This window comes from Carettochelys insculpta, chromosome 4 (assembly GCF_033958435.1).
Source record: "Carettochelys insculpta isolate YL-2023 chromosome 4, ASM3395843v1, whole genome shotgun sequence".
NCBI lineage: Eukaryota > Metazoa > Chordata > Testudines > Carettochelyidae > Carettochelys > Carettochelys insculpta.
The window spans coordinates 132,284,354-132,296,505 of NC_134140.1; the positions used below are offsets into that span (position 1 = coordinate 132,284,354).

At 42.4% G+C, this 12,152-nt stretch overlaps 1 protein-coding gene across 5 annotated transcripts in view; it reads right to left on the minus strand.

Annotated features, from left to right (window-relative positions):
* Positions 1-12,152, minus strand: part of YTHDC1 (YTH N6-methyladenosine RNA binding protein C1) — a 30,877-nt gene that overhangs the window by 17,947 nt on the left and 778 nt on the right. For 2 of the 5 annotated variants that reach the window (XM_074993888.1, XM_074993887.1), the window contains exons 2-7: positions 5,017-5,118; positions 4,104-4,432; positions 3,608-3,968; positions 1,815-1,904; positions 1,298-1,351; positions 625-719 (exon numbers count right to left, since the gene is read on the minus strand). In XM_074993888.1, the coding sequence (XP_074849989.1) occupies positions 625-719; positions 1,298-1,351; positions 1,815-1,904; positions 3,608-3,968; positions 4,104-4,432; positions 5,017-5,118 (1,031 nt within the window). The remainder of the gene's footprint in view (positions 1-624; positions 720-1,297; positions 1,352-1,814; positions 1,905-3,607; positions 3,969-4,103; positions 4,433-5,016; positions 5,119-12,152) is intronic. The other 3 variants (XM_074993890.1, XM_074993889.1, XM_074993891.1) reach the window with 2 other exon arrangements.

The following is a 12,152-nucleotide window of genomic DNA, read 5'->3' on the forward strand; positions in this document are numbered from 1 at the left end:
AATGTAGAATCATAGGACTGGAAAAAACCTAAAGAGGTCATCTAGTCTAGCACCCTGCACTAGCTGCAGGGCTAAATCAACATCTACACATCTGAATACAGAAACATTAAGCTGATTCCTTAATAAACTAGCCTAAAATTTCTTCTGTTCCAAATTGGATATTAAGATATTCTTGTTGCAGGAACAAACACCAACTCAGGCATTCACTTCTTTATTTGTTTCACTAGGAATTACACAGACATCAAATTCTCACCATGTACTGAAAGAGGTTTATTTAGGCCTGGAATCAGGCTGTAGCTTCCCAGCTAAGATGCCTCCGGCAAGGGAAGAAAATAACTTATGTGGCATAAAGTTGGCCGAGACTGCTCTTATACCATCCATCACCAACTGCCCTCTCAATATGTGCGGTGCTTCAGTGGTACATAAAAGCCGCACTTCAGTTCTCATCTGGCATAGAGTCCTTGGTAACTACCGCCAACTGGGCAAAAGTTAAGAGCAGTCAAGGTGCTGCTCTAATTTGTGATGGAGCCAGAGCACCTACAATTTGAGAATGAGAAAGCTGCAAACAGGTCCACAATTTTGGCACAGATCGTAATACCAAGATTCAAGAAAAGTCTGACATACCTTAGCTTTGGCAAGTGAGACATTTTCATGATTGTTACTCTTAATGAGAAAAAATCTTGCGTCTTGGAGAATATATTTAAGTTTACTCGTTTGGTCTGAAAAACAAATCGTAAATAACAAGCTTAAACTTTTACAAATTATTTCCACTCACTTTTGATGGTTTTATTTTTAGCCCTCCCAAGCCCCTACCTAAATCAAGGCTCAAACCCTCCCAACCCCTGCTTCAACCTTGAAGTCTATGCCACAGAGCACAAAAGGCCAAGTTTTTTTTTTTTTTAAATTAAAACTTTAGTAACTTCAGATAAAAAAATCAAACATATTCTAGTGATGTTCCGATATGCTTCTATCCCAGCTTACAGTGCCAGAATAGGTGATGTAAAATATTGGTATCAGGCATTCCTGAATACAGTATTTGTTAAATACATTCTCCCTTTCAAATAAAAGCATCTCATTGCTATTTTGCTGCTTCTGAAAGCAGCAAATAATTGACTTTTTTGCACCTCTAATGACATGCAAAAACAAATCTGGATGTAGATGCACCACTGTTTGCACTCACAAATCAAGTGTTCAGATTGTTATATCGGAACATTACCACTTCGACATAACATAATGAGTGGACAGAGACAATGGCGTGTGATGGGGCATGCATTAAAAATTCAAATTTAAATGATACCTTTTTGGACAGCACGAACGGAAGATGATAATTTCTCATGCTTCTTTTCTGAACCTGTGTTTAGCCAAAGTACAGTTGTTCAGATTGAGCCTTGATAGAGATAAGATACAATTTCTACAGCCTTGTCACATACAATTTTCATTCATGACAAATTATTCCTCCTGGCGCGCACCCACACACACAAAAATACTGCTCGATGTGCACGAGTGTTTTGTTTTAGTTTTTTGGGTTGTTTTGGTTGTTTTTTGTTTATTTGAGCAGTTTCCTACTCAGAAAACTAGTCACTGAATCATCATCTTCCAAGTTTTTTTAAAAAGTGAAAATTCCACTTAAGCAACAGAATAGCACTAAAGTAACAAGAAAACCTAACCTCCCAAAATTATCCACACAGAACATGCCAAAAGTCTATACAAAATTAACAATTAAAATATTAAGCTGCATACCCCAAACTTATACAGCCTTCACATTTCAAGATCTGATATAAGTCAGCATGACAGACAATAAGAAATAAAAATACCTGCATATGATTCTGATGCAGAACTTCCACTTCTATCAAAAACAATTGGAGAAATACCCCTAGCTCTCTTCCTTTCCTTCTTTTTCTCATCTAAAAATCCCAAAACAAAGATAAGCAATACAGTAAATAGCATACCTAGAAGACCACAGGATGAAAATACTGGCAATGGAAAGATGGGATTTGTGGAACTACATGGGTACGAGTCTAACAAGAAGATTTTGGTTGCTGTTCTGATGCATCCCCCATTCTCCCACAGTACCTTGTACAAGACCTGCCTACCTTACATTTGAAACCTGTAGTTTATGAAGGAAAAGTAAACAACAAGTTCCATTCAAAGTTGAAGACCTACAAATGATTCACTAGATTTGGGGCTGATTTAATTCTTCTCTCCAGTGCTTCAAGAACAGTCAGTGACCCTAAACAGGAAAATTGTGTTGTGACTAGCAAAACTGTCTCCTGAATGCTATCCTCTGTACCCCAAAATGAGAAAAATGCAAACACTAATTGAGAACCAAAAAACCCAACCAACCAAAAAACACCTTCCCTTAAAACAAAAAAAAAAAAACCCAAAAGCAAAATTCCCCAGGGCACATTGTCACTAGTTCTCTTCCCCTGAAAGAGGAATTATGCCTAATTTTTTTCTTGAAAACTGTAAATTATTACAGCTTTTTATTTAAGGCTAATTGTTCTTACTCTCTAACTCCAAATAGCATGGCTGGCCCAACATAACCTGGTTTAAATTATTCACATGACCGCCTTCAAAACAAGGAAGCTACATAACAGACACCTTGTTATAACAAGACAAAAAGTAGGTTTCTCACGAAAATCAAACAACAAAGCAATACTATGAAGTAATCTACTGAGTCTAATTATATTATATCCAAGGTCTAATCAGTTCTGAAGCAGTAGTCACTACAGTCACTGCTATAGCAGACAAGCCATGCTATTCTGAAAAATCTATTTATTGCCCAAGCCATCTATTTGCACTCAAACAGTCAAATAGCTACACGTGGCTAGTGTGTTGGACACCCTGGTTTATATGATCTTTTCCTAGACTTTACCCAATCTTCCAAGTCAGGAAATATGTAACGTTTGTTCCAAAAGAACAAAATTAAATTTAGCTACACCCCATAAAAAAGCCTTTGAGTCTTAAATTCTGAGAGTAATTTAATGTTCATGAAAATGAAGGACTAGCAGAAAAAGCAAGCACCAGGTATGATACAGGCAGCTGCCAGGCAATTTGCTTAAGTGCCTATTTCCCCTATTATTCTGGTATGGGACTCTCAACAACCCAAACTGTGTGATGTTCTCTCAAATGAATGAGAGCACTAAATACATTTTTACTAAGACTCAGCCATGTGAGACAGCTCTAACCTTTGGAGAAAGTGCTAAGGCAAACAGCCTCACTGTTCTACCAATCCACATATCTAGATTTATAATGAACTTCCTGCCATCAACTTTAAAAGATAAATCATAACCAAACTTATATGAGGAAAATGTCAGGTAGCACTGAGTGCAGTAGCTTTGAGTATTAAACAGCAAAGCCAGCTCATCTACAGCAATCTGATCCTATTCTAGTGGAAAATCATTATTTCCAGACAAGCCTTAGTAGCAGCATTCTATTATGTTGTCTTACTGTAAAAATTCACTTTTAAAAAAGTATCACCTAGTGCTGAAGTTACAACTAATCCTCAGTAGCACAAACCAGATGTAAGCAAATCTTGAAACAGCAGCAGATTTAAAACAATAGTGAAAAATCCAAATATCAAGCAGCAGTATAAGCAGCAATCTACCTGAAGCATCTGAGCCGGAACCAGATCTCACTGACCCATCTGTGAAGGATGCGGATTCAGAATCAGAATCACTGGCTTCACTTCGTGTGTCATAATCATTTCCTTCCTTCTGATCTCTCTCATCTTGTTCGTATTCTTCCTCCTCCTCCTCCTCCTCCCCCTCTTCTTCTACCTCTTCATCCTCCTCCACTTCATCATCATCTTCTTCTTCCATTCCTTCCTCCTCATTTTCTGTGTTCCCTTGCTCAGAGGAACCGCTGCTGCCAGTCTCATGCTCTGAAACGTATTCCTCAGAGTTCACCTCTTCTTTAGAAGAATGACTGGATCTGCTCAGTCTTCTATCTACGTCATGCCTAATTCTCTGACGTTCAAAGAGAAAAATCAATCAACAATCAAAGAACACACTGTCTGGATGCACAAACTGTCTTAAGAGAATGCACCTTATAAAAGCCTCAAACAATTGTTTTATTTCTAAGGCTCCAATAACTTTTACTACCTCAGAACCATCTGGTGTGGAAGACTTCGCCCGTCTGTCAACATCTCTTTTCCTCATGCAAGTGTTTTCAAGTTGTCCTTTATATGGTTCCCTTGAACTGCCGCTTGACATACGGGTCTTTCGATCATCTGGGCGCTTGTTTCTATCAGACCTCTGATATTCCTCATTCTTGTACTCCAACAGTGGCTTTCCTTTTGTACTCACCATTCTTTTATTATTGCTAACTGAGGAGCTAGGTGTTTTTGGCATCATTTGCCTTGAGGAATGCACAGAAGGCTTCTGTCGTTTGCTTTCAGCAGTTTCCATCCTGTCACTTTTTCTTTTTGATCCTTAAATAAAAACCAATAGAAACCCAAGTTCAAAAGTTGTTTTACATATCCAATTAGAAAACTCCCGGTTTTTAGATTTTATAATATTCTCCCTTAAAAATATCTTTACTGTCGAAGTTTGTGTCATGTCTATGAGCTTTCAGTTCCAAAGCACTCTTAAAAGTAACTAATCTTTCAAGAATATAGTATTTTAAACCTATTAGCCCTTAACCTCTCTGTCATGTTCATGTTTTTTTTTAATATTTGAGAGATGGGGAAACTTACGCTGAAAGTTCAAGTGACCAGCACGAGGCCAAATAAGTTACCAATGGAAAGAAGACTGGAAAACAGGACTGCCTTTTTCTTACTCCTATACATAGTTCGCTAAGCAGGTCCAGATTCACTGGGATCTTCTGATAACAAGAACTTTTACATTTTTATCCGGAAGGTCAGAGTTTACATTATAATTCAGTTGCACAAAAGTAATTTGGGATTCCATTTCCTGGGTTATGAACATTCTCACTCTGAAGGTTTTAATTCTCCCTGCACCGTAAAATTTCGCTGTCTCCTTTTTAAACAGATAGCTGAACAGTAAAACCACATACCCTTTTTCTCATTTTTATCTTGTTCACTATCAGGATTATACAGCTCATCATCTTGGTCCGGAGCGTCAGTCAAAATGTCATCCAGAACATTCAGTTCACCATCTGAAAATCATATAGATATATATTATACTATTGAAAATAATCCATTAAAAAATTCTCTGGAACAGTGTTTGAGAGAAAAGTTAATTTACAGTGTCATTACATTTACAAATGCATTAAATACAATGAAATTTAATAGCTTTTCAGTTTCCTCCTCAACTTCAGCTTGAAGTGTTAACAAATTCCAACATGTGTCACAAGGTGAGAGCAACAGCCTTTGAGGGTCAAAGTTCAGCTCACTTCTGTGACAAGACCTCTGCCAAAAAGAGGGATTGAGACTTGCAGTCCACAACCCAGAGGAGCTGCATATTGCTGTCAAAGAATGTGAACAGACACTATCCCAGACAAAGGGAACCAGCAAAGGGAGATGACAGAAATTAAACAACTCTGCCAAGGAGACTGGGCAAAGGCAGGAGTGCGGATTTTGTCCAAGGGAAAGTGCTTCAGCGGAACACATGCAAAACACACCTGGAGAGGAGCAGAACAAAGCACTGAAACCCACAGAAGAAAGATTTCTATTCAGATCCACATGAGGCTCTGGCCACAGTTTTGAAATCCATTAGCCTGGGGTCACAGACCCTGGAAGTTTCCCTATTCAGAATACAGCTTTTCGCATCTGAAAATTCTCCAGGACCTGAGCAAGAATGGAGGCTGTCTGAATAGAGTGAAGCTATGAGTTTCTAACATTTTCTTTCCGGTTGCACAAGTACTCCTAGAGTAAGGCCATGGTTGCACTTCAAAGCTTAGTGGATGCAAGCTACACTGGTATAAAGCAGCCACAGTTACTACATTGCTCATAACTGTACATACTTGGCTCTAGATGTGACAGTGCTGCATCCTCTCACTGGGAGTTTCCATCAGTGCATAGTGTGACATAACACAGGTAGGTATATTAGTGTGCAACTTGCCATTTACCTAGCACACTGTTCAGATGGGACGTACCATGCCTTGAGGCTCTCTTGTGGTCCTACCACACTCTGTTACCAGGGAAAGTGCAATAGAGGTGAGCTGTCTGAAACAGCTGTGGGGAGAAGCCAGAGACTGCAGGCAATAGCTATCAGAGCCCAGAAGGTTAACGTAAAAAAGAGCCGTCTATCCCGAACAGAGTGATTTGCTGGCTGGAGCTAGAACAGCCAGGACCTTTCCTAGCTAGCTCTGGGAGGGCCACAAATCAGTCAACCCATGGCACTGTCATAGGCCCTGTTGGACTCTCTCAGAAGGGGTCTGGTTATTTGGGTTCACTCAGACCGAGTGTGATTTGGCCGGAACAAATAACATGCTTATCCTTATCCTGGCACCTTGCCACAGAGTACACCAACAGAAAGGGGTGCTGTTCTTTAGTTCTGAAAGCCTTGGTGGATCACCTGGGATTCTTCACGAAGATCAGCATGGGCTGGTCAAAGAAAGTGAATGACACTTGCAACTTTAAGAACACAGTACTATTCAGAAAGTTGAAATCAGCGACATTCTTTTGTGACTGGTGTATTACCACTGGCGGAGTTGAAATGCCAGCAGTAACTCTGGTGACACAGCTTATCACCTTGACAGAAACAAGGAAAAATTCAGGTACCAGCTCAGAAGGTGCTAAACAGTTGTGACTCTGAAGGCTGCTGGCACTGTTTATTCACAGTGATCCAATCTTGTGAGAGAAATACCCCAATAGTTACAGCTGCTTGTTGAGTCCTGCATAACAACTGTGAGGCAAAGGGGAAAAAATTTGCTGCTGCCAGGGTAAAGAGGACACAAAACAGATCTCTGGTTAACTTGAACTACAAAATGGCTGAAAATTCTGGGGCCTATTAAGAATTGTGTAATGCTTGTGTACATTTATACACCTGTCTTACAATGAACCAGTAAATCATTCTGTTCTCTACCTTTATACATAAACTTTCACTGGATTATGAATAATGTAGTGCTTCCTGTATATTTACACAGTGAGGCTTTTTTCCCTAAATTTCCACCAAATTTAGTGCTTCAAGTGCTACATACTTAAAAGTAGCAAGTGCTTCAAGTGCTGCTTAACTTCTGCAGTACATGTGGTGAATAAATGTGCGTTTATCTTCAAAAATACAACTTTATCGACGAACAAAAATCAGTGAAAGAGTATTAAAGAAAACAATACAACCCCCCACTTAAGTTAACCAAATGGAACTTCATATTTAGAATCATATCGTAGAACTGGAAGGGACCTCAAGGGGTCACTGAGTCCATTCCCCTGTACTCACAGCAGGACAATCACCATCCCTGCCAGTTTTTTTTTAAATCTAACCTGCCCTGGATTTGAAAGCCCCCTCAAGGACTGAAGTCACAACCGTGGGTTTACAAACCATTGAGCTATCCCCTAACCTTGGAGATTGATGCTGGGATTGATGTCGGTGGTACATGTCCTCATCAGGAGCTCTTGCATTGATTTAACAGCCCACGGGGGGCACTGTAGGATGGCTTCTGATGCCAGCAATCTAAACGCTATGCCCCTCATGGAAGTGGAGGTCCACAGCAGGCAAGCCACAGCATCAGAAGTGATATTTTAGTGTAGGTGCTTACAGATTTAGGTTGCTGTAAAATGCCTTGCATTAACCTAACTGTAATTTAGACCAGGGTTATGACTTGCTTTTGAGCACAGGAGATCTGTTATGCTCAACCAGTAGACAATCCAGATTAAAAACCTCCTCCCAAGGCCAGTGGATCTGCATATAAAAATTCTGCTAAGCACTGTATCTGCTATGAAATGCTTCTGGTTATGAAAATATTTCTTAATATAGGTTTTTGTGGACATGTTTTCAGAGCAAACAAACAAACAAACATCTGGGCTATTGTTACAGTATACCTCTACATATAAGAGACCTGGTTAAACTAATACATTTTAAAAAATGAAAGACTCCTTACCTATGGTACCAACTGTACAGTACGGTCTCAGAGTACGCGAGGGTTCCGTTCCGCGTGCCCTCGTATAAACCCGGATTTCGTCAAGTGGAGGGTGACTTTTCCCTGGCAGAACACGTGTTCTGCAGCTGGGGAAGCAGCAGCAGAAAGGTTAAGTCCTGGGTTGGGGGCAGTTGTGGAGGGTTAAGTCTCACGGTGGGTAGGGGCCATGGGAGGTGGGCGGGGGGGAGGAGAACACTAGGCCTGGGGTGCATTAGGGCTGCAGGGGGGTGATGTTGAGCCAGAGCTGTGCACGGGGGTGGTGAGCTGGAGTCCTGCTCAGATGGTGAGTCGGGTCATGGGCGGGCAAGGGGTTGAGCCGGAACCAGAGCTGGGCGCGGGTGGGGAGCTAGCATCTGGGCTGAACCGGGGGGTGGGGGGTGGAACCGGAGCCGCGCAGGGCAGGCGCCTGAACCAGCACTGCACACGGGCAGTTTAACTGGGAGGGAAGTTTAACCGGGAGTAGGCGGCTTGAACCAGAGCCACGTGTGGGTGCTTCACTGGGAGGGAGATTGAACCCGGGGGTGGGGAGGGGTGCTGAGCTGGAGCCGGCAGGGGCAGGTGGCTTGAACTGGAGCCGCAGGCATGTGGCTTAAAACAGGGGAGGGAGGATGGAACTGGAGCCGCATGTGCGAGGTCTGAACCAGCACGGGCAGTTTAAACTGGGGCAGGGGGTGAGCAGGAGCCATGCATGAGGGGTGGTAAGCCAAAGCCAGAGCTAGAGCCAGGCGTGGGTGGCGAGTGGAAACGTGCACAGGTGGTGAGCTGGCAGGGGGTTGAACCGGGACCAGGGAAGTGGAGCTGGAGTTGCGCCTGACGGGTGGTGAGCTAGGGCCGGAGGAGGGGGGTGAGCAGGAGCTATGCACCCATGGTGAGCGGAGCCGGGGCCATGCAGAGCTGGGTGTGTTGAGCCAGGGTGGGAGGAGTGAATTAAGAGCAACTGGAAATCGCGGTGCATGTTTTACTATAGGAATCGGGGTCAGACGCGTAAGAACAGGATCACATACTCTGAGTTCGCATACTCTGAGACCTTACTGTATGTCAGAGTATTAAAACCAGGAAAAAGTTTGCTTTTTTCTCTCAGCACTGAATATTAAAAAATGAAATTAATCAGCATTCCTTTGCACTATCATACAATTGGTATAACATTTGGTTTGCAAATATTACGGAGAAATTACAAAAGCTTGTGTTTGGACATTAGGAAAAAGTTCCTAACTGTCAGGGTGGTCAAACAGTGGAATAAATTGCCAAGGGAGGTTGTGGAATCTCCATCGCTGGAGATATTTAAGAACAGGTTAGATAGATGTCTATCAGGGATGGTTTAGACAGTACTTGGTCCTGCCATTGGGGCAAGGGGCTGGACTCGATGGCTTCTCAAGCTCCCTTCCAGTCCTAGTGTTCTATGATTCTGTGATACCTAAACTGAGGGAATATATTAATCTGGCAACATACATGAAATATACCATATCAGCAAGTACATGTGCATATGGCAGTAAGCATTATCAGAGTACTACAAACAATCACATTGCAGCATTGGTTCCAAAAGGAAGAGAAGCAGACATAGCTGTGCTCATTATTATGTGTACTCATGCTCATCCTTTCATCACCACCAAGGAAATTAGGGAAGGCCTGTTAGAGAACCCATCTTATTCTGCCAAACACAGGATTGCTCCCTTTATGCTCCTTGTAGGACAACACCAGAGATACAAAGACACCAGGGTTATGTATGGACCAGGCTAAATGAAGTATGTGGTTGACTATGTATACACTACAGTGTGAATCAAGGCTCTGAGATTTGACCTGCTAAATCAGCAGTATCCAACAGGAATTCAAAGTTTGCCATACTTGTGGTTGTTGTCGTCATTCTCTATTTGCCACATATAAATTGTTATTAAATAATATTAAAATATTGATAGCTAAATAAATGCCCCTCCCCCAGAGCCAGGCACCCACAGCCTCCCTGCTCTCACCCTAACTGAATGCCCTCTTCCAGAGCCAGATCTCTCCCAACCCCAGTTCTAATTCAATGCCAGCAACTCAAAGTTGCCATGCACTTCTTTCAGAAGGAGCCGTATTTAAAGGATGTAAGAGCAGCAGGTTGGCCGTCCCCATCTTATGGGTTAGGTATGCAGGTATTAGCCACAAAGCCGTGTCCTGTTCACCATATGTGGTGATTAGCCAACGTACTGGACACCCTGGTGCTAAATCGACCACCAGACCAACCACAGATCACTCTGCAGTCAACTCTACTCTAGCCCAACCCTGAAGAAAAGAATAGGGGAAGCTGACAGGAGACCTCCTGTGACATAGATCCAGCAGAAACGTGATCTAAGGCAAACAGCTGGAATAGTGTAGCCTAAGTCAACTTTTTGCAGTAGTGCAGCCTTAGAACCAGATGCATGAAATCAGGCAGCAGCAGAAACAAACAAAAAAAAAATATATATATATACAGTACAGTAGCACCTCAAGTTACACAATGATTGCATTCCCATGCACCCTTGCATAAGTCAAATTTCGTGTAAGTTGGGATGGCGTTTTCCCTGGCGGAACGCATGGTCGGCAGCCAGGAAAGCAGCGGAAAGGCAAGTCCTGGGGTGGGGGGCAGTTGGGGAGGCTTAAGCCTGGCGGTGGATTGGGACCATGGGAGGAGGATGGGGTGGGGTTAAGCCTGGGGCTGGCTAGGGCTGCGGAGGAGGAGTCGAGTCAGAGCCATGCAGACACAGGGGTGCGTGTGAGCCAGAAGGGGGGCAGGGTTTGAACCAGGGCTGGTAGATGGTGAGCTAGAGCTGCACATGGGGGTAGTGAGTGCAGTTTGAGGGTTAGGGTTTACTGTACAGTACTGCATTAAATATTCAGGAAAACAGGGAAATTCAAAAACAGATTTGAGGGAAAAAGAAACTCTGCTTATTTCATTTGAATTAATATGGTTCAAAACAGCATTTTTTCCTGCACAGTAAAGAAGGCTGTATTAAGTCAATATTCATTTGTAAATTTCTAAAAGAGCAACCAGAATGTTTTGTTCATTGTTAAGCATACTTCAAAGGTACGAATCACCTCCATTGCAAAACTGTTCATAACTCTGAGGGTCTACTGTACTACAGGTTGAAAAGCTCTCATCCAGCGCCCTTGAGAACTGAGTGATGCCTGACAAAAGAACTTGCTGGATGACAGGAGGTCAATATTTTCCTAACACATTACTAACACTTCCACTGCTTACTTGGCTCTTAGACATTTAAGGATAAATTGGAGCTAAATAACAGCACATAACACTGAGAGCCAAGACTCGTGGCTTTTCTTGGATTGTGGGAAATTTGGCCACATCCATAATTGGACAGCCAGCTAACTAAACTCATACCAGATTACAGAGTTTGCAGGATGAGAGAGTTCCAGGTTAGAACAAGGAGAACTCCTGTGGCACCTCAGACATTAACATATTTTTGTTAGTCACTAAGGTGCCATAGGAGTTCTTGTGTTTTTGCAGATACAGAATAACACGGCTACCCCTTTGATACTTGCTCTGAATTAGAGAGATTCAACCAGTACTTTGGCTGGGAACAGTGAAAGTAGTCCAATCTAAGCAAGATAATACTTTGGATTAACTTTGGAGATTAGTTTTAACTATGTAGGCTCTACTGGTTGTCTGTGATATGAGACTTGAAAGTACATTGTAGGTTCTCAAACTTGCGTCATGAATGTAGTACCTGATCACGAGGTGTCAGCCCTGTGCCTGGCAGGTTCACAAACTGTCAGCCCTCATTACATTAAAAAGACTCATTTTTATACATAACAGGAGGATATTACTAAGAGGTTTGCTGTTGGAAAGGAACTGCTGCTACAAGAATTCCAAGGACTGCTGGACTACCATGGGTTTGGTGATCTCAAATGCCATAAACCCTAATGATGTTTCCACCATTTTCCTTTCGGTAATTCCAATCTAGAGCCCTTATGATGTTGAATATCATCTCAGGAAAACGTACACACTTTATAAGGGTAAGAAGCCCTCTTTAGGTAGCTATATGGAAGGGGCTAACACTATCCGTGGCTGCTATGCTGGAATCTCTGCAGAGAAGCCTCACTAGAGTGAAGAATTGGAGGGGTAGCCGTGTTAGTCTGGA